Genomic DNA, 19,695 nt, shown 5'->3' with positions numbered 1-19,695 from the left:
GGAAAAGGAAACCACAGAACAATATCCCTAACGAATACAGATGCAAAAATTCTCAACAAAATAATAGCAAACTGAATCCAACAGCATATCCAAAGGATTATTCACCACGACCAAGCGGGATTTATCCCAGGAACACGAGGGTGATTCAACATACGAAATCAATCAATGTAATACATGACATTAATAGAATGAGGAAGGGCCAGCCCCGGTGGCCTAGTGGTTAAGTTTGGCACACTCCGCTTTGGCAGTCCAGGTTTGGTCCCTGGGCATGGACCTACACCACTGTGTTAGCAGCCATGCTGTGCTGGCAGCCCACATACTAAAAAATAGAGGAAGACTGGCATGGATGATAGCTCAGAAAAAAGCTTCCTCAAGCAAAAAGAGGAAGGTTGGCAACAGATGTTAGCTCAGGGACAATCTTCCTCAGCAAAAAAAAGAAAAAAAAAAAAAGAATGAGGAAAAAACCCACATGATGATCTCCATTGATGCAGAAAAAGCATCCGACAAAATCTAACAGCTTTTCATGATAAAACCACTCAATAAACTAGGAATAGAAGGAAACCTCCTCAACGTGATAAAAGCCATCTATGACAAGCCCACAGCTAGCATCACACTGAGTGTTGGGAGAAAGAAAGCTTTCTCCTTGTGATAAGGAACAAGACGAGGGTGCCTGCTTTTGCCATTTCTATTCTACATAGTACTAGAATTACTAACCAGAGCAATTAGGCAAGGAGAAAAAGGCATCTAAACAGGAAAGGAAGAAGTAAGGTTATCTCTGTTCACAGATGATGTGATCTTATATGCAGAAAACCCTAAAGATTCCACAAAGAAATTGTCAGAACTAATAGACGGATTCAGCAAAGGTGCAGGAGGCAAAGTTAACACATAAAAACCAGGTGCATTTCTATACACTAACTAGAAACAATCCGAAAAGGAAATTAACAGAACAATTCCATTTACCATAACATCAAAAAGAATAAAATAACTAGGAATAAATTAAACCAAGGAGGTGAAAGACTCATAGACTGAAAACTACTATATGATGCTTAAAGAAATTATAGAAGACCTAAGTAAACAGAAAGGCATCGTGTGTTCATGGATTGGGAGGCTTATTGTTCCTAAGATGATAACAATATCCAAAGCAATATACAGGTTGAAGGCAACTCCTATCAGAATCCCAATGGTGTTTTTGCAGGAATGGAAAAACCCATCCTAAAATTCACATGGGATCTCAAGGGATTCAGAATAGCCAACAATCTTGTAAAACAAGAACAAAGCTGGAGGACTCACACTTCCTGATTTCAAAACCTACTGGAAAGGGACAGTAATTAAAACAACGTGGGACTGGCATGAAGGCAGATCACACAGAACAATGGAAATGAACCTCACATATACGGTCAAACGATTTTTGACAAGGACGTCAAGACCACTCAATGGGGAAAGAATCATCTATTCAACAAATGGTCCTGGGACAGCTTCCTGTAAAAGAATGAAGCTGGATGCTTAGCTCACACCACATACAAAAATTAACTCAAAATGGACCAGAGGCCTAAATCTAAGAGCTAACACTATAAAACCCTCAGAAAAAAACATAGGGGCAAATCTTCATGACCTTGGATTTGACAACAGTTTCTTAAAGATGACACTAAAAGCACAAAAGAAAAAATACATAAATTGGACTTGATTAAAATTAAAAACTTTTGTGCATCAAAGGATACTATCAAGAGAGTAAAAAGACAACCCACATAATGGGAGAAAATATTTGCAAATCATGTATCTGGTAAGGTGTTAGTGTTCAGAATATATAATGAGCTCCTACAATTCAACGAGAAAAAAAAATTGATTAAAAAATGGGCAAACAACGTGAATAAGCATTTCTGCAAAGAAGATATACAAATGGTCAATAAGCACATGAAAAGATGCTCAACATCTTTAGTCCTTAGGGACATGCAAATCAAAACCATAATGAGATACCACTTCACACCCACTAAGATGGCTATAATAAAAAATAATGCGAAATAGCACGTGTTGGTGAGGATATGGAGAAACTGAAACCCTCATGCATTGCTGGTGGGAATGTAAAATGGTGCAGCCACTGTGTGAAACAGTCTGGCCTTTCCCTAAAAAGCTAAACATATTAGAGTTACCACATGACCTAGCAATTCCACTCCTAGGTACATACCCAAAGGAACTGAAAAGAGGGACTCAGACAGACACAGGCACAGTTATGTTCACAGCAGCCATAAGGTGGAGACAACCCAGTGCCTTCAACAGATGACGGATAAACAAAGTGTGGCACATGCGGTACACTCACACATGGAACATTATTCAGCCACAAGACAGAATGAAGTTCTGAGACCTGCTACGACATGGATGACCCTTGAGGACATCATGCTGAGTGAAGTAAGGCAGTCACAAAAGGACAAATATTATACGATTCCACGTAAATGAAATAGCTAGACTAGGCAAATTCACAGGGACAGCAGGTAGATTAGAGGTTACCAGGGGCTGGGGGAGGATGGAATGGGCAGGTTTTACTTAATGGGCACAGTTTCTGTTTGGAAGGATAAAAAATTTGGAATCAGACAACGGTGTTGGTGGCACAGCATTATGAATGTAATTAATGTCACCAAATTAAACACTTACAAATGGTTAAAGAGCAAATTTTATGTTATATATATTTTACCACAATAACAAGTGCATCATAGATTTAAATGTGAAACATAAAACTATACAACTTTTAGAAGAAAACGTAGGAGACAACACTCGGTCCCTGGGGGTGGTGAAGAGTTCTTAAACATGACATCAAAAGCAGGTGCAAAAAGAAAAATCGATGAAATGTGTGTCATCCAAACTAAAAACTTTTGCTCTGTGAAATACCCTTTAAGGGGATGAAAACAGAAGCTACAACTGGGAGAAAATATTTGCAAATCACAAATACGAAAAAAGATTCATAAGAACTCTCAAAATTCAACCTAAAAACAAAACAAGGGGCCAGCCCGGTGGCATAGTGGTTAAGTTCACGCACTCCACTTCGGTGGCCCGGGGTTCGCAGGTTCGGATCCTGGGCAAGGACATACGCACTGCTCAACAAGCCATGTGTGGTGGCATCCCACATACAAAATAGAGAAAGACTGGCACAGATGTTACCTCAGGGCTAATCTGCTCAGCAAAAAGAGGAGGATTGGCAATGGATGTTAGTTCAGAGCCAGTCTTCCTCACACACACACACAAAAAACGAAAAAAATCCGCAAACAATCCAATTAGAAGATGGGCAAAGGACACAGAGATATCTCCACCGACAGGACACCCAGGTGGCAGATAAGCCCACGAACACTAGCTGGACATGGGGAGCTGTTAGGGAGGCGCGGAGTCCGGCTGAGGCAAGGAACCGCTCCCTGACTCTGCAGAGAGCTGCCGAGAGTGGGGACAGCCCACCGCTGGCCGCTGTGGAGACACCACGCTGTCCCACTGCTGCGAGGATGTGAAAGTGGGGACGCGAGGAAGGAGCTGGGTAATGCACACTTACCACTGCCCTCCTGGGCTTTACCCCAGAGAACGGAAATTCACGTCCACACAGCCTGTGCACAATGTTCACAGCTGGTTTGCTCATAATTGCCCCACACTGGCAAGAACTCTGATGTCCTACAATGGGGGAGGGCTAGACACACTGGCCCGTCCACGCATGACACGACTCAGCAACGACGAGGAACCCAGTGTCGACATGCAGCAACCCGGGCGGGTCTCCAGGGCGAACCCCGAGGGACAGGCCAGTGTAAGAAGCTCACTCCCCACGATTGCATCTACATAACATTCTAGAAATGACACAGGTACAGAGAGGGTGAACCGACCGTGGGTGGCAGGGATGGTAGGAGGGCTGGGTGTGACTGTGAAGGGGCAGCAAGGGAGGCCTGTGGGGACACCGTTATTCCCCACCTCCACTGCGGTCGAGGGTACAGGAAGCTACACAAGTGACAAAATGACAGAATATGCAGAAATCTAGACCAACGTCAATTCCCGGGTTTTGATATTGCCCCTCAGCCACGTAAGATGTGAGAAAGTGGGGGAAGTGGGGGAAGAGGATGAAGCACTCCTCTGCACACCGTTGCAACTTCCTGTGACTCTATAACTACTTCAAAGTAAAACGTTACAAAGGAGGTGGGCCCTACAGGTGTCCCAGTGCAGGCCTGGAGAGCTTCCAGGGAGAGGCGGGGAGTTCCCGGGACGTGTACCAGACAGAGACTGCAGAGACTGTGACAGCCCCTCAAGCGTCTGCAGAGGACAGAGAAGCATGCCTCTGAGGGAACTCCCAGAGGCCAGGAACAAGCCATCAAGAAGGAGAGGACAGTGCTGTCCCCAGGAGCCAGGCTGGAGACTCTCTGGTTCACAGGGCATTCATTCCCCTCCCCGCCTCAGGACGGGGGAGGAACTCTGGACCCACCTAACACATCGTAAAGCCATCATCTGAACGGAACACCTGCATCCCAGAACAAATCCATGATCCACAGGAACACACGAGTGCCCCTCGTCTAGCAAGGCAGCGTTCGTGGGCTGGGTCCACGCGGAGGCCACCAGCACGCGGAGGGGCAGAGAATCTTCACCCAAAATGAGATTAACCAGCCAACCGACGCTGACCAGAACCAGCACTAGTGACACGATTAGCAGAGAAGGACATTAAACGGTCACTACACAGTGTTCCATATGTTCCCAAAGTCAAGTAGAGACACGAAGATATAAAAAAGGTAGAACTTCTTGAGATGAGAACTCCAATGTCTGAAACGGCAAATACCCAGGTGGGACACTGGCTGACGAAAAGTCAAACAAGAAAAGATCACGAACTTGAAGACGGGACAATAGAAAGCATCTAAAATGAAACAGAAAACAAAACTTTGAAAGAGGAAAGGCTTCAGTAAGCTGTAGAACACGTTCAGCATCCTAATCTACAGGTAATTAGAGTTCCAGGGGGGGAGAGGCAGAGAGAATATCTGTAGAAATAACGGCTTAAAAACATGCAGACTTGTTTAAAAAAATATGAACCCACAGATCCGAGAAGCTTACGTGACCCTGAGCAGAAGAAACACAAAATCACTCCAGCAAGGTGCATCGTAATCAGAAATCCTAAAAGCAGCCAGAAAACAGAGACACTGCACACAGAGGATCAAAGACAAAGAGGACACTGGAGTTCTCAAGGAAAAGGAAGCGTGTGTCCATCCCAGACAGCACACCAGGGTCCACAACAGCTTCTCCTGCAATGCCCCAACCTGGAAACAAGCCACACGTCCATTGACAGGCGAAGTAACAAACTGTCCATCCGAGCGGTGGAACGCCACGCAGCCCTAGAGAGGAATGAACCACTGGTACGTGCAACAACGTGGGTGTGTTTCAAAGTAACCGTGTGGGGTGAAAGAAGCCAGATAAAACCATGCACATTTAGGGATGCCATTGGTTTAAAACTCCAGAAGGTGTGAACTCATCTACAGCGACAGCAGAGAAGCAGCTCTTTATGAGAGTGGGGTGGGGAGGGAGAGTCCCAGGGGCATGAGGACACTATTGGGGTGTCATCATTGATCTCTTTCAATGTCTTACAGTTTTCAGTGTACAGGTCTTGCACCTCCTTGGTTAAATTTACTCCTAGATATTTTATCCTTTTTGTTGCAATTGTAAATGGGATTGTCTCCTTGAGTTCTCTTTGTGTTAGTTCATTATTAGAGTATAGAAATGCAACCGATTTTTGTAAGTTGATTTTGTACCCTGCAACTTTGCTGTAGTTGTTATTTCTAATAGTTTTCCAATGGATTCTTTAGGGTTTTTTTTTTTTGGCAGGGGGGAGGAAGATTTGCCCTGAGCTAACATCTGCTGCCAATCCTCCTCTTTTTGCTGAGGAAGACTGGCCCTGGGCTAACATCCATGCCCATCTTCCTCCATTTTATATGGAACGCCGCCACAGCATGGCTTGCCAAGTGGTGTGTCGGTGTGCGCCTGGGATCTGAAGCCTGGGCCACTGCAGCTGAGCACGCGCACTTAACCGCTACGCCACCGGGCCGGCCCATAGGGTTTTCTACATATAAAATCATGTCCTCTGTAGACCGTGAGAGTTTCACTTCTTCGTTGCCTATTTGGGTTCCTTTTATTCCTTTTTCTCGTCTAATTGCTCTAGCCAAAACCTCCAGTACTGTGTTGAATAAGAGTGGCGAGAGTGGGCACCCTTGTCTTGTTCCTGTTCTCAGAGGGATGGCTTTTGGGTTTTCCCCATTAAGTATGATGTTGGCTGTGGGTTTGTCATATATGGCCTTTATTATGTCAAGGTACTTTCCTTCTATACCCATTTTAGTGACAGTTTTTATCATAAGTGGATGTTGCATCTTCTCAAATGCTTTTTCTGTCTATTGAGATGATCATGTGGTTTTTATTCCTCATTTTGTTAATCTGGTGTATCATATTGATTGATTTGTGGATGTTGACCCATCCCTGTGTTCCTGGTATAAATCCCACTTGATCATGGCGTATGATCTTTTTAATGTATGGCTGTATTCAGTTTGCCAATATTTTGTTGAGGATTTTTGCATCTATGTTCATCAGCGATATTGGCCTGTAATTTTCCTTCTTTGTATCGTTCTTGTCTGGCTTTGGTATCAGGGTGAGGTTGGCCTCGTACAATGTATTAGGAAGTGTTCCATCTTCCTCTATTTTTTGGAATAATTTGAGAAGGACAGATATTAAATCTTTGAATGTTTGGTAGAATTCTCCAGAGAAGCCATCTGGTCCTGGACTTTTATTTTTTGGGAGGTTTTTGACTACTGTTTTAATCTCTTTACTTGTGAATGGTCTATTCAGGTTCTCTATTTCTTCTTGATTCAGTTTTGGGAGGTTGTAAGAGTCTAAGAATTTATCCATTTCCTCTAAATTGTCCAATTTGTTGGCATATCGTTTTTCATAGTATTCTCCTATAATCCTTTGTATTTCTGTGGTATTTGTTGTAATTTCTCTTCTTTCATTTCTAATTTTATTTATTTGGGCCTTCTCTCTTTTTTTCTTAGTGAGTCTGACTAAGGGTTTGTCAATTTTTGTTTATTTTCACAAAGAACCAGCTCTTTGTTTCATTGACCCTTTCTACTGTTTTTTTGGTTTCAATTTCATTTATTTCTGCTCTAATTTTTATTATTTCCCTTCTGCTGACTTTGGGCTTTGTTTGTTCTTCTTTTTCTAATTCTGTTAGGTGTAGTTCAAGGTTGCTTATTTGGGATTTTTCTTGTTTGTTAAGGTGGGCCTGTATTGCTATGAGTTTCTCTCTCAGGACCACTTTGCTGTATCCCATATGAGTTGGTATGGTGTATTTTCATTTTTTTCCAGATATTTTTTGATTTCTCCTTTCATTTCTTCAATGATCCATTTGTTGTTCAGTAGCATGTTGTTTAGTCTCCACATCTTTGTCACTTTCCCAGTTTTCTTCTTGTAGTTATTTCTAGCTTCATGGTGTTATGGTTGGAAAAGATGCTTGTTATGATTTCAATCTTCTTAATTTATAGAGGCTTGCCTTGTTTTCTAACACATGGTCTATCCTTGAGAATGTTCCATGCACGCTTGAGAAGAACGTATAATCTCCTGTGTTTGGATGGAGTGCTCTGTACCTATTAAGTCCATCTCGTCTAGTTTTTTAAGTCCACTATTTCCTTATTGACATTTTGTCTGGATGATCTAGCCAGTGATGTAAGTGTGGTGTTAAGATCCCCGACTGTTATTGCATTGTTGTTAATATCTCCTTTTAGGGTTGTTAATAGTTGCTTGATGTACTTTGGTGCTCCTGTGTTGGATGCATATATATTTATAAGTGATATATCTTCTTGGTGGGGTGTCCCTTTTATCATCATGTATTGCCCCTCTTTGTGTCTCATTACCTGTTTCATCTTGAAGTTGACTTTGTCTGATACAAGCATGGCAACACCCGCTTTCTTTTGTTTGCCATTAGTTTGGAGTATTGCTTTCTATCCTTTCACTCTGAGCCTGTGTTTGTCTTTGGAGCTGAGATGTGTTTCTTGGAGGTAGCATATTTTTGGATCTTGTTTTTTAATCCATCCTGCCATTCTATGTCTTTTGCTTGGATAATTCAATCCATTTACATTTAGAGTGATTATTGATATATGAGGGCTTAATGTTGCTATTTTATTGCTCATTTTCTGGTTCTGCATTTCCTTTGTTTCTTGTCCTGTGTGTTTCGGACTACCAATTCAGTTTGGTAGATCTGTACGGTGGTTCTCTTAGTTTTCTCTTTATCTAATCTATGCGTCTCTGTTCTGATTATTTGGTTAGTGGTTACCATGAGGTTTGTATAAAAAATCTCATAGATGAGATAGTCCATTTTCTGATGGCTTATTTCCTTAGACTAAGCCGATTCCATCCCTTTTCTCCTCCCCTTCTAAGTTATTATTGTCACAACTTATTCCATCTTGTGCTGTGAGTTTGTGTTTAAAGTGATGAGGTTATATGTATTTTTGTTCTTTTCCTTCCCTTGATCTTTGATGTTATAATTAAGTGTTTGCTAACCTATTCTGATAGCTGCAATTTTTCTGATTTTGTCTAGCTATTTTTCTCCTTCCTCAAAGCTTTGTATCCCCTTTCTCTTTTTTTTTTTCAGGCATGAGGGCCTTTTTGAGCATTTCTTGTACTAGGGGTCTTGTGGCAATGAACTCCCCTAGCTTCTGTTTATCTGGGACAGTTATTATTTATCCATCATATCTGAACGATATTTTTACTAGATAGAGTATTCTTGGCTGAAAGTTTTTGCCTTTCAGAATTTTGAACATGTCATTCCACTCTCTCCAGCCTGTAAAGTTTCTGCCGAGAAATCAGCTGAGAGCCTGATAGGAATTCCTTTGTATGTACTTTTTTTTTGTCTTGCTGCCCTTAATATTTTTTCTTTATCACTGACTTTTGCCAGCTTTACTACTATATGCCTTGGAGAGGATCTTTTCATGTTGATATATTTAGGAGAGCTATTGATTTCATTCACATGTATTTCCAGCTCCTTCCTCAGGTTTGGGAAGTTCTCTGCTATTATTTCTTTGAACAAACTCTCTGCTCCTTTGTCCCCTCTCTTCTCCCTCTGGAATACCTATAATCCTTATGTTGCATTTCCTAATTGAGTTGGATATTTCTTGGAGAGTTTCTTTATTTGTTTTTAGTCTTAGTTCTCTCTCCTCCTTCATCTGGAGCATTTCTGCATTCCTATCCTCAATATTGCTGGTTCTATCCTCCAGATTGTCAGCTCTGTTATTTAAAGCCTCCAGACTTTTCTTTATCTCCTCCATTGTTTTTCATTTCCAACATTTCTGATGGTTTTTCTTTATAGTTTCAATCTCTTTTGTGAACAAGTTCCTGATTTCATTGAACTATCTGTGTTTTCTTGCAGTTGTTGACCTTTCCTATGATAGCTATTTTGAATTCTCTGTTGTTTAGGTTATAAACTTCTGTGCCTTCAGGATTGATTTCTGGGAGCTTGTCATTTTCCTTCTGGTCTGGAGATTTAATATATTTCTGCATACTGCTTGAGGGCATGGGCTTATTTTTCCTCATTCTGAAAATATCTGGTTGCAGTTTCCACCTGCCGCCACTGGGTGGGGGTCAAGAGCTGTGTATACTGAGCCCGCTGCGATCCACAGGTGCTCTGGCCAACCAGCTGTGCTGGAGCGCCTGGCAGGGGGAAGGGCTTTTTCTTTCACCTGCCTGATCCTGGGGGCTTCTTCCTCTTACCTCGCTGTCTGCTCTCCTGGGGTGCGAGCCTGATGAAAGCACCCCTGCAAGAGTTCAGTCCCCTCTGTATGGGACTTTGCCGCAGGCTGTGAGAGAACTTGGAGAGCGATGGTTTTCCCGTGGAGGGCTGCCCCTCCCTCCTCTCTCTCAGAGAGCCGCACAGTCCCGGTCCTGGTCGCTGTCGTTGGGGAAGGAGAGGAGCTCTCCTTACCTCCTTCCACTTCCTCTGGGGGGTCCAGCACCTCCACCTTCAGATGTAAGGCTGCGTGGGTCTGTCAGACGTCTTTTGTGTTGTGTGAATGTCCTCTATTGGTTTACGAATGTCCTTTTTGTTGTATCTTAGGGGGGAGCATCTATGGGGAAAGGTCACTCCACCATCATGCTGACGTCGCTCCCAGTACAAGTTTTTAATGCTACAATAATGAGAGTAAAGTCATCAAATACTGAAACTGATGTGAGGGTGACAAATGACTTATTTATACTGTTAACTCTGTAAGAGAAAGCAACGCTGAATGTTCATGACCTTTATTATCTTGGCTAACCTTCCTTAGTTTACAACAACTCTTTAAACTCTTCAATTCTGTGGTGCGCAGGAGTTGGGGAACACCTCTGTGAGGAGCCACGTGTCACTGGCCGTGGGTCTGGCCTGGACGGGAGGAGGTGGCCCCACGTCAGGGATGCATGGCCATCCCACACCCCAGCAGTCCTCGGAGGGGAAGCCGGAGCAACCGGTCGAAAGCTCAGATGTGCTGACTGACTGAACAGTGCGGCTGAAGTTTTGGAAAAGACGAAGTGACACGATTCAGCACGAGACATGGAAAGAAAACCAAGAGGTGTGCTCAGAACAGAGAGCACAAGTGCTGATTGTTGAAGCAAGCCATTAGAATCCCTCAGGACAGAGATCAGTTTTCTCCAATACATCACCTCAATCCAGACCCCTAACACACGAGCCAACCATCCTGGCCTCCTGGGGGTGAACACACGCCAAGTCGGCTGAGGGAATGCGCGAGGGTGGTGCCCGGGTGAGAGCACAGCCTTGAGGAAGCGGACAGGGCATTCCCACGCTGTCCACGTGTGGCCCCTGCTGACCCCTACGTGCATCTCTGAGGGAACATGCTCTGGCTTCTCAGCCAGGAGGCTGTACCTCCTGACTCAGGAACAGCATGACATGCCCCTCCGCCCACCACTCACCACGGCACTGTGCTCCACTCTGGCCCGGATCTGGTCCACTCTGCCCTCTATCACTTGGGGAAATATTGAAGAATCTGCTCCTTTGCAAAACAGATAAATTTCTCCTATAAAATGAGAAAACAAGATGTCTAATTTAATCACAATATGGGGAAGATGAAATTATTTTTCAAATTATGCTTTTATTAAAAGATGAAAACAGGGAAACCAGCACTGAGACTATTGTAAAGGAGATGTCAACAGACTAGGTAACATGTAAATCAGGGAAAATCAGATCTACAGATGACCCCAAAGCCTCATTTTATTCTGACAACCCTAGAAATCTCATGGGAAAGTCAGGAACCAGGAAAAAACTGGCCCCTGGGTATCCTTTCTCCTGTGATTCTCTCTGGTTAGGACACAGGTGCATAATAAAATGAACCAGGGCAGGGAATGGGGCAGGAGACAAAGGGCAAGGCCGACCCAAGGGAAGGGGGGTAACAATTTGCTGAAATACTGGGAGCTGAATGTCCAGGTCATCCTTTGCAGTCACCGGAGTTACAAGGAACAGCTGTGGTATAATGTTGCCCCACACCTCATGTAATGTCCCAACTGCTTCCACATGTTTGCACTGTAGATGCATGCTTCTCCCTCAAGATAAAAAGATCTTCTGCTCCAGATAAGTGGGGGAACTCTCTAGCCTATGACAAAAGGGATATTAAAGAGACCGAAGGCACCAGCACTGATCAACAGGCCCCTGGCACACAGAGGCTCCCTCCTCTCTCATGAAGAACCCTCCAGGGCCGGAGAGGGAACTCTGCTGCTTGTGACAGTGTTGTATTCTCAATTTGTCTTCAGACAGAAAGCTCGAATGTGAGCTCCCCGGCCGGGGGCAGACCCCTAGAAACCCTAGATGCTGAGGGCCCTCGAGATGTCTATGGGGAAAGCAAATCCAGAGGCACCAGGAGGAGCAGGCGACTGTCCCACCACAGCCAACTCCTCGGTGGGGCCGGCTGGGAGGGGCTGTAAGGAGGGGCACACTCCTGGGGCGATGGCTCATGAGACCCACCAGCTGGCCTGCACAGGGCCCCTCAGCAGGGCCCATGAGCTCAGCTCCAGCATCCAGAGCCCACCTTGGCTTATTTCCTTGATCCCAGAAAGAACTAACTCCTGTGGTACACACACAGTGAAAACATTTAAAGTACAGCACAATTTATGCTTGCAGAAGTCCTGAAATTAAACCAAGGGTAACGTCAATCTGTGGCCAGAAAGGATGGGGTCTACTAATGTCTGTGTCAGAAGCACATGGAGCTGAGCCACACTGCGCAGGAACCTCTTAGGGCTGGAAGTCCTAGCCCCAGAAGATGCCTACACAACTATACAGGTTTGTGACCTGGGATTCTTATCATGTACCAGCCAGCCTGATGTCAAAATCCATTCCCAACTACCAGACATAATTCCTAGCCAATGCTCGTATGTCATCAGATACAGTTTAGAACAAGAACTGTAGTCCAGACAATGTAATGATGCATTTTTTCTAGATAAATCATGATGACTCATGGTAATGGCTTGTGAATGCTTAAATTCCTCACTGTCTCAACTTGTCAATTCCTCTACATCCACTTCAGATGTGGGGCATGTTCAGCCTTAAAACTTGGTCCAGAAGAGCTTCTGACATAAAAATTCAGAGTATAAAGTAAAATATAATCTGCAGAGGACAGTATTTGGCACCAGCTTTAGATCTTGCTTTTCCAGTTTTGTAAGCATGCAGGACATTACTGACACTCGGGTGATGTGATCAGAGCCTACAGCGGCTCACACAGTGACATGATTGGAACCTGCAGCGGCTCAGAGTGACGAGATCGTAACCTAACAGCGGAGCGTGCTGTGGGACTGGGCCCGGCTCTCACGGCCACAGCACACTTTTCAGAGAAGAGCCTCAGAAAGAAGCCAAGCTGTTAACTGGCTGCAGTGGCTCATGGCCTCCAGGTCCCCTGCCCATTAGGTTGTAAAACCAGCTCAATTAGTGTCATCTCCGGGATGCACTACTACTTAGAGAACAACTCATTCCATTAAACATTCAAACTTCTCTTAAAATTAACTGATGTTACACCCTTTTTGATGGCAAATGGAAGTTGTTTACGAAAATGCCATGGTATGTACCCTGGTGCCAGCACTGTGGCCATGGTGTTCAGGAGAACTGACATGTGGCTTCCTGACTCTGCAGCATTACTGCAGGCTCAGGAACCGTCTCTGAAGCATGAGTCAACTCCTCCACTTCGAATCTGTCTGGGGAAAAAAATCAAGACCAAAAGATTGATGATGTCAATTTCCGCAGTTCAACGCCTTTCTTCTGGATAACTCTGAATGGCTTAAACTCGCAGGAGAGCACTTCCTCAGTGCACGGTGGAGTAACTTTCTGGGCTCGGGGAGGCGTTAGCACACTTGAACTTGTTCTCAAACGTCATGGGTCGTGTGCTTCCCGTGTCCTGCTGATCCTAGCAGTAAAACCTCCCTTCCATGTGTTACAGCAGCATTTACATTACGAGTTATTTTATGTCCCATGACACAGTGCAAGTTTCACTGGTGGAGCCTGCTCCTGCCCACCACGTCCGAGAACCTCGTTCAGAGCGGTGGGCGCCATGCGGACAAGAGAACCCACTGACATGGCCAGCACGGCTCCCAGAGCAGCTCATTACCCAACACATGGACTCGGCTCTTGGAGAGTGACTCACAGGGTGCTGCTGGAAGACAGGCGGTCTGCAGCCTCACAACATCTTCTACCACCTCAGAGGGGAAACAAGGGATTGAGAAGGAAGTGAGAACTGCTGTCTACGGAAGTCTACTTAGTTTACTTCCCGCTGAAATGAAAAACTCCTCGCCTGAGTGTGAGGACACTGCTGACAGACCCTCTAACACACCCTCAGGTCACGGTTTTAGGCACGGAGTCTGTTTAGTTGCAGGGCAGCGGCTGTGTTTGGTTGCTCACTGGGCAAGTTTCCAAAGACATAAACACAGCCTGGTATTGCCTAGTTTTAAGAAACAGAAAAGAGAGGCTGGCCCAGTGGCCTAGCGGTTAAGTTCACGTGTTCCACTTTGGTGGCCCAGGCTTCGCCGGTTTGGATCCTGCACACGGGCCGATGCACCACTTATCAAGCCAAGCTGAGGCGGCATCCCACATAGAAGAACTAGAAAGACCTACAACTAGGATATACAGCCATGTACTGGGGCTGTGGGGAGAACAAAGAAAAAGAGGAAGACTGGCAACAGATGTTAGCTCAGGGCCAGTCTTCCTCAAAAAACAAAAAAAGAAACAGAAAAGAGTAAGATCCCACATCTTGATGAGATGCCATTCTGAAACTGCGTTAGTCAAGTGAATTTAGCAATACTGAGCACTCAGCAGCAGTGCTGTGGTGAGGATACTGCCGAGAAAAGTATAGCTTCTGCACTCAAGATGCTTACCGCCTAGTCAGGTCAGAGGTCAAACAAACAGGTCATCCAACTGAGACAACCAAGAAAGGCTTCCTAATCAGGATGGAAAAGCCCCCCAGGCAGATGCCTGCAGGTGGGAAAGCACCCGCCAGGTAGAGGCTTCCAGATGGAAAAGTCCCCCGCCAGGTAGATGCCTCCAGATGGAAAAGCCCCCCACGAGGCAGACGCCTGCAGGTGGGAAAGCACCCACCAGGTAGAGGCCTCTGGTGGAAAAGTCCCCGCCAGGTAGAGGCCTCCAGGTGGAAAAGTCCCCGCCAGGTAGAGGCCTCCAGGTGCAAAAGTCCCCGCCAGGTAGACGCCTCCAGGTGCAAAAGTCCCCGCCAGGTAGAGGCCTCCAGGTGCAAAAGTCCCCACAGTGCACATTCAGGGGTGGCCCGGGGAAGAAAGCTGAGAAGGCAGTTCAGGGCTCAATGACAAGATGCTGGGAGGAGTAGCTTTCAGATCCAGAACGAGAGCCCCCAGGCCCAGCAGGGACAGTGAGCCCACGAGGGTCTTAGGAAGACTGACACGGGAGCAGGACGACTGAAAGGCAGAGAGTGCGGACAGGAGACCTCGGGAAGCAGGCTGCTGTGCGTGACAATGTGTTCACTATAAGGAGGGGATGAAGGGCCTGCGTGGAGACAGACTCTGCAGGACCTCCAGTGAGGGGAAGCACAGAGCTGACCGAGACGCCAGCCTGCGGTGCTGGGGGAGAGATGGAGCTTGTGGTGCTGGGGGAGAGACGGAGCCTGTGGTGCTGGGGCAGAGAGGAGCCTGTGGTGCTGGGGGAGAGATGGAGCCTGTGGTGCTGGGCGAGATGGAGCTTGTGGTGCTGGGGGAGAGATGGAGCCTGTGGTGCTGGGGGAGAGAGGAGCCTGTGGTGCTGGGGCAGAGAGGAGCCTGTGGTGCTGGGGGAGAGACGGAGCCTGTGGTGCTGGGGGAGAGATGGAGCTTGTGGTGCTGGGCGAGATGGAGCTTGTGGTGCTGGGGGAGAGATGGAGCCTGTGGTGCTGGGGGAGAGATGGAGCCTGTGGTGCTGGGCGAGATGGAGCTTGTGGTGCTGGGGGAGAGATGGAGCCTGTGGTGCTGGGGGAGAGATGGAGCCTGTGGTGCTGGGGGAGAGAGGAGCCTGTGGTGCTGGGGGAGAGATGGAGCCTGTGGTGCTGGGCGAGATGGAGCTTGTGGTGCTGGGGGAGAGATGGAGCCTGTGGTGCTGGGGGAGAGATGGAGCCTGTGGTGCTGGGGGAGAGAGGAGCCTGTGGTGCTGGGCGAGATGGAGCTTGTGGTGCTGGGGGAGAGACGGAGCCTGTGGTGCTGGGGGAGAGAGGAGCCTGTGGTGCTGGGCGAGATGGAGCCTGCGGTGCTGGGGGAGAGATGGAGCCTGTGGTGCTGGGCGAGATGGAGCCTGTGGTGTTGGGGGAGAGATGGAGCCTGCGGTGCTGGGGGAGAGAGGAGCCTGTGGTGTTGGGGGAGAGATGGAGCCTGCGGTGCTGGGGGAGAGAGGAGCCTGTGGTGCTGGGGGAGAGATGGAGCCTGTGGTGCTGGGGGAGAGATGGAGCCTGTGGTGCTGGGGGAGAGAGGAGACTGTGGTGTTGGGGGAGAGAGGAGCCTGCGGTGCTGGGGGAGAGATGGAGCCTGCGGTGCTGGGGGAGAGAGGAGACTGTGGTGCTGGGGGAGAGAGGAGCCTGTGGTGCTGGGGGAGAGATGGAGCCTGTGGTGCTGGGGGAGAGATGGAGCCTGCGGTGCTGGGGGAGAGAGGAGACTGTGGTGCTGGGGGAGAGATGGAGCCTGCGGTACTGGGGGAGAGAGGAGCCTGTGGTGCTGGGGGCGAGATGGAGCCTGTGGTGTTGGGGGAGAGACGGAGCCTGCGGTGCTGGGGGAGAGAGGAGCCTGTGGTGCTGGGGGAGAGATGGAGCCTGTGGTGCTGGGGGAGAGATGGAGCCTGCGGTGCTGGGGGAGAGAGGAGCCTGTGGTGCTGGGGGAGAGATGGAGACTGTGGTGTTGGGGGAGAGATGGAGCCTGTGGTGCTGGGCGAGATGGAGCTTGTGGTGCTGGGGGAGAGATGGAGCCTGCGGTGCTGGGGGAGAGATGGAGCCTGTGGTGTTGGGGGAGAGAGGAGCCTGTGGTGCTGGGGGAGAGATGGAGCCTGTGGTGTTGGGGGAGAGAGGAGCCTGTGGTGCTGGGGGAGAGATGGAGCCTGTGGTGCTGGGGGAGAGACGGAGCCTGTGGTGCTGGGGGAGAGAGGAGCCTGTGGTGCTGGGGGAGAGAGGAGCCTGTGGTGCTGGGGGAGAGATGGAGCCTGTGGTGCTGGGGGAGAGAGGAGCCTGTGGTGTTGGGGGAGAGATGGAGCCTGTGGTGCTGGGGGAGAGAGGAGCCTGTGGTGTTGGGGGAGAGATGGAGCCTGTGGTGCTGGGGGAGAGACGGAGCCTGTGGTGCTGGGGGAGAGACGGAGCCTGTGGTGCTGGGGGAGAGATGGAGCCTGTGGTGCTGGGGGAGAGAGGAGACTGTGGTGTTGGGGGAGAGATGGAGCCTGCGGTGCTGGGGGAGAGAGGAGCCTGTGGTGCTGGGGGAGAGAGGAGCCTGTGGTGTTGGGGGAGAGATGGAGCCTGTGGTGCTGGGGGAGAGACGGAGCCTGCGGTGCTGGGGGAGAGATGGAGCCTGTGGTGCTGGGGGAGAGAGGAGACTGTGGTGTTGGGGGAGAGATGGAGCCTGTGGTGTTGGGGGAGAGAGGAGACTGTGGTGCTGGGGGAGAGATGGAGCCTGCGGTGCTGGGGGAGAGACGGAGCCTGCGGTGCTGGGGGAGAGATGGAGCCTGCGGTGCTGGGGGAGAGAGGAGCCTGCGGTGCTGGGGGAGAGATGGAGCCTGTGGTGCTGGGGGAGAGAGGAGCCTGCGGTGCTGGGGGAGAGATGGAGCCTGTGGTGCTGGGGGAGAGATGGAGACTGTGGTGTTGGGGGAGAGAGGAGACTGTGGTGCTGGGGGAGAGATGGAGCCTGCGGTGCTGGGGGAGAGACGGAGCCTGCGGTGCTGGGGGAGAGAGGAGCCTGCGGTGCTGGGGGAGAGATGGAGCCTGCGGTGCTGGGGGAGAGAGGAGCCTGCGGTGCTGGGGGAGAGACGGAGCCTGCGGTGCTGGGGGAGAGATGGAGCCTGTGGTGCTGGGGGAGAGAGGAGACTGTGGTGTTGGGGGAGAGATGGAGCCTGTGGTGTTGGGGGAGAGAGGAGACTGTGGTGCTGGGGGAGAGATGGAGCCTGCGGTGCTGGGGGAGAGACGGAGCCTGCGGTGCTGGGGGAGAGATGGAGCCTGCGGTGCTGGGGGAGAGAGGAGCCTGTGGTGCTGGGGGAGAGATGGAGCCTGCGGTGCTGGGGGAGAGAGGAGCCTGTGGTGCTGGGGGAGAGAGGAGACTGTGGTGTTGGGGGAGAGAGGAGACTGTGGTGCTGGGGGAGAGATGGAGCCTGCGGTGCTGGGGGAGAGAGGAGACTGTGGTGCTGGGGGAGAGAGGAGCACGCGGAGCTGGGGGAGAGTGGAGCCTGAGGGCTGAGGGGCTGTGTGATCTGCGGGGGAGTAAGCAGTTACATGACTGCTATGGGTTTATCCATGTTTTAAAAAAGAGAGTAAATGGTTAAATCCTTAAAGCTGCCACAGAATGCAAGCATCAGAATAAAACACAACCACAATGTATAATTTAAGAAATCAAAGGGAAAAGAAATTTCTACCTGTAGCAGATTTTACAATTACACTCATTCTCCTCCTTACTGAGTCAAAACTCAAAATTTCCAGCAATTCAAACCTGAAAAAGAAATTAAAAATTGTTTTCAATATCTGTCTGGCTCTGCATGTCATGAAACCTGGGTAATTTCCAAGCTTTCCACAGTAGAACATCTGGGGTAGAGTCCTCTCTCCCATACACAGTCCTTAAAAGAATCACCTCCATCCACCCCTCATCTCTCCCCGGGGGGCGTCACTGCCAGGCAGCCTTTAAAGGAGGAATCTGGATACAGGGGCTTCCTCCACAGACACGATGGAAAAGTCTGGATTCATGTGATGCTGCCATTCTGCTCCTTGAGGCTGGCACCAGTGTCCTGCGGGGGACGGATGCAGACTGAGGCCAGGCTCCTGTCTCTTCCCCACCAGGACCTGCGCCAGGACGTCCACTCCCACCCCCAGCCCGGGTCCAGGTGTTCAGCAAGTCTGTTCACCACAGAAACGTATTTCTTATGTGCTGATTCCCTTTCCTCAAGTCTGCTGAACACAGACTCACAGGTGCTATCAGAGCTGTTGATCCCTGAGAACGAACCAGTGTCCTTTAAGTTGATAAAAATAATCTAAAAAGCAGAGAAAACTGATATTTAATCAGCTAGTGCAGTCTCACTCTCAGAAGACTCATGATTTCTGTCTGTCATTTGAAATACTGAAAACGTCCCTGACACTCCGCCATCCCTGACACTCCCTCTGAAAACTCCTAAGGTCTAGAGGCCCAGCCAGAAGCGCAGGAGGGTCGTGAAGCTTCTGCGATGTCAGTCCCTCCCACATTCTGTAGGAAGGCTCCCCGCGAGGTCCCCACCCGCACTGTGAGGTGTTAGTCTCAGCAGTGACCCCACCTGCCTTTTCAGTTGGAAACCTGAAGCCTGACAGCACTACGTCACCCTGCCCTCCCAGGGGCGACCCCCGAAGCTCCCGGGAGGCCCCAGCAACGAGGGGAGGAGCCCTGACTACATCCATCTAGGACCCGGCGGCCTCCAGAGGCCAGGGCTCACCACTCCCACTAACCTGAGAGTTTACTGTTCTTAAGAAGGAAATGTTAAAGTCCAGTTTTCTGAGACCACCACCACCAAATCTCGTGTTCTTGACCCCAGACTTTGCCTGTACCATCACTGCACACTCATCTTTATTTACAAAGGACAGACGGACCACCCAATCTTCTGAGTCAAAACTCGAGATACATGTTTGTCTCTGGACCAGCAATTTTATAAAGAGATTGTTCCTAAAAATCGAAAGTGTGTGGTCACTAAAGGCATGAAAAGTGAAACCATTCAACGTCCAGCTGGTCATCCCAGAGCGTGCGTGCCGAGACTGTGCTCTACAGGACACTGTGTTCCATGACGTGAGAGCCGTGCTCTGTGAACACAGGATTTCGTGGCCACTCCCTGGGGAAGGGTTATCCTTTCTCGTCATGGAGAGTCAGAGAGTGGCCTGGGAGAGCATCAGAACATACTGGAAGCTTTGAGAACTCTTACAGTAGAACCTGAGTTTTGATGGCTTATCCCAAAACCTATCTGATGACGCAACACCATCCATCCAGCTTGTGCTCTAA

The 19,695-nt window shown here is 48.7% G+C and overlaps 1 protein-coding gene across 8 annotated transcripts in view; it reads right to left on the bottom strand.

Annotated features, from left to right (window-relative positions):
* ATP11A (ATPase phospholipid transporting 11A) overlaps nt 1–19,695 on the bottom strand; it is a 170,137-nt gene that overhangs the window by 30,794 nt on the left and 119,648 nt on the right. For all 8 annotated transcript variants that reach the window (XM_058548505.1, XM_058548507.1, XM_058548508.1 and 5 more), the window contains exons 16-17: nt 18,098–18,171; nt 10,939–11,042 (exon numbers count right to left, since the gene is read on the bottom strand). In XM_058548505.1, coding sequence (XP_058404488.1) covers nt 10,939–11,042; nt 18,098–18,171 — 178 coding nt within the window. The remainder of the gene's footprint in view (nt 1–10,938; nt 11,043–18,097; nt 18,172–19,695) is intronic.

The sequence above is a fragment of the Diceros bicornis genome, chromosome 9, assembly GCF_020826845.1.
Source record: "Diceros bicornis minor isolate mBicDic1 chromosome 9, mDicBic1.mat.cur, whole genome shotgun sequence".
NCBI classification, from domain to species: Eukaryota; Metazoa; Chordata; class Mammalia; order Perissodactyla; family Rhinocerotidae; genus Diceros; species Diceros bicornis.
The sequence above is the reverse complement of the archived record's forward strand: the minus strand, read 5'-3'. Positions and strand labels throughout refer to the sequence as shown.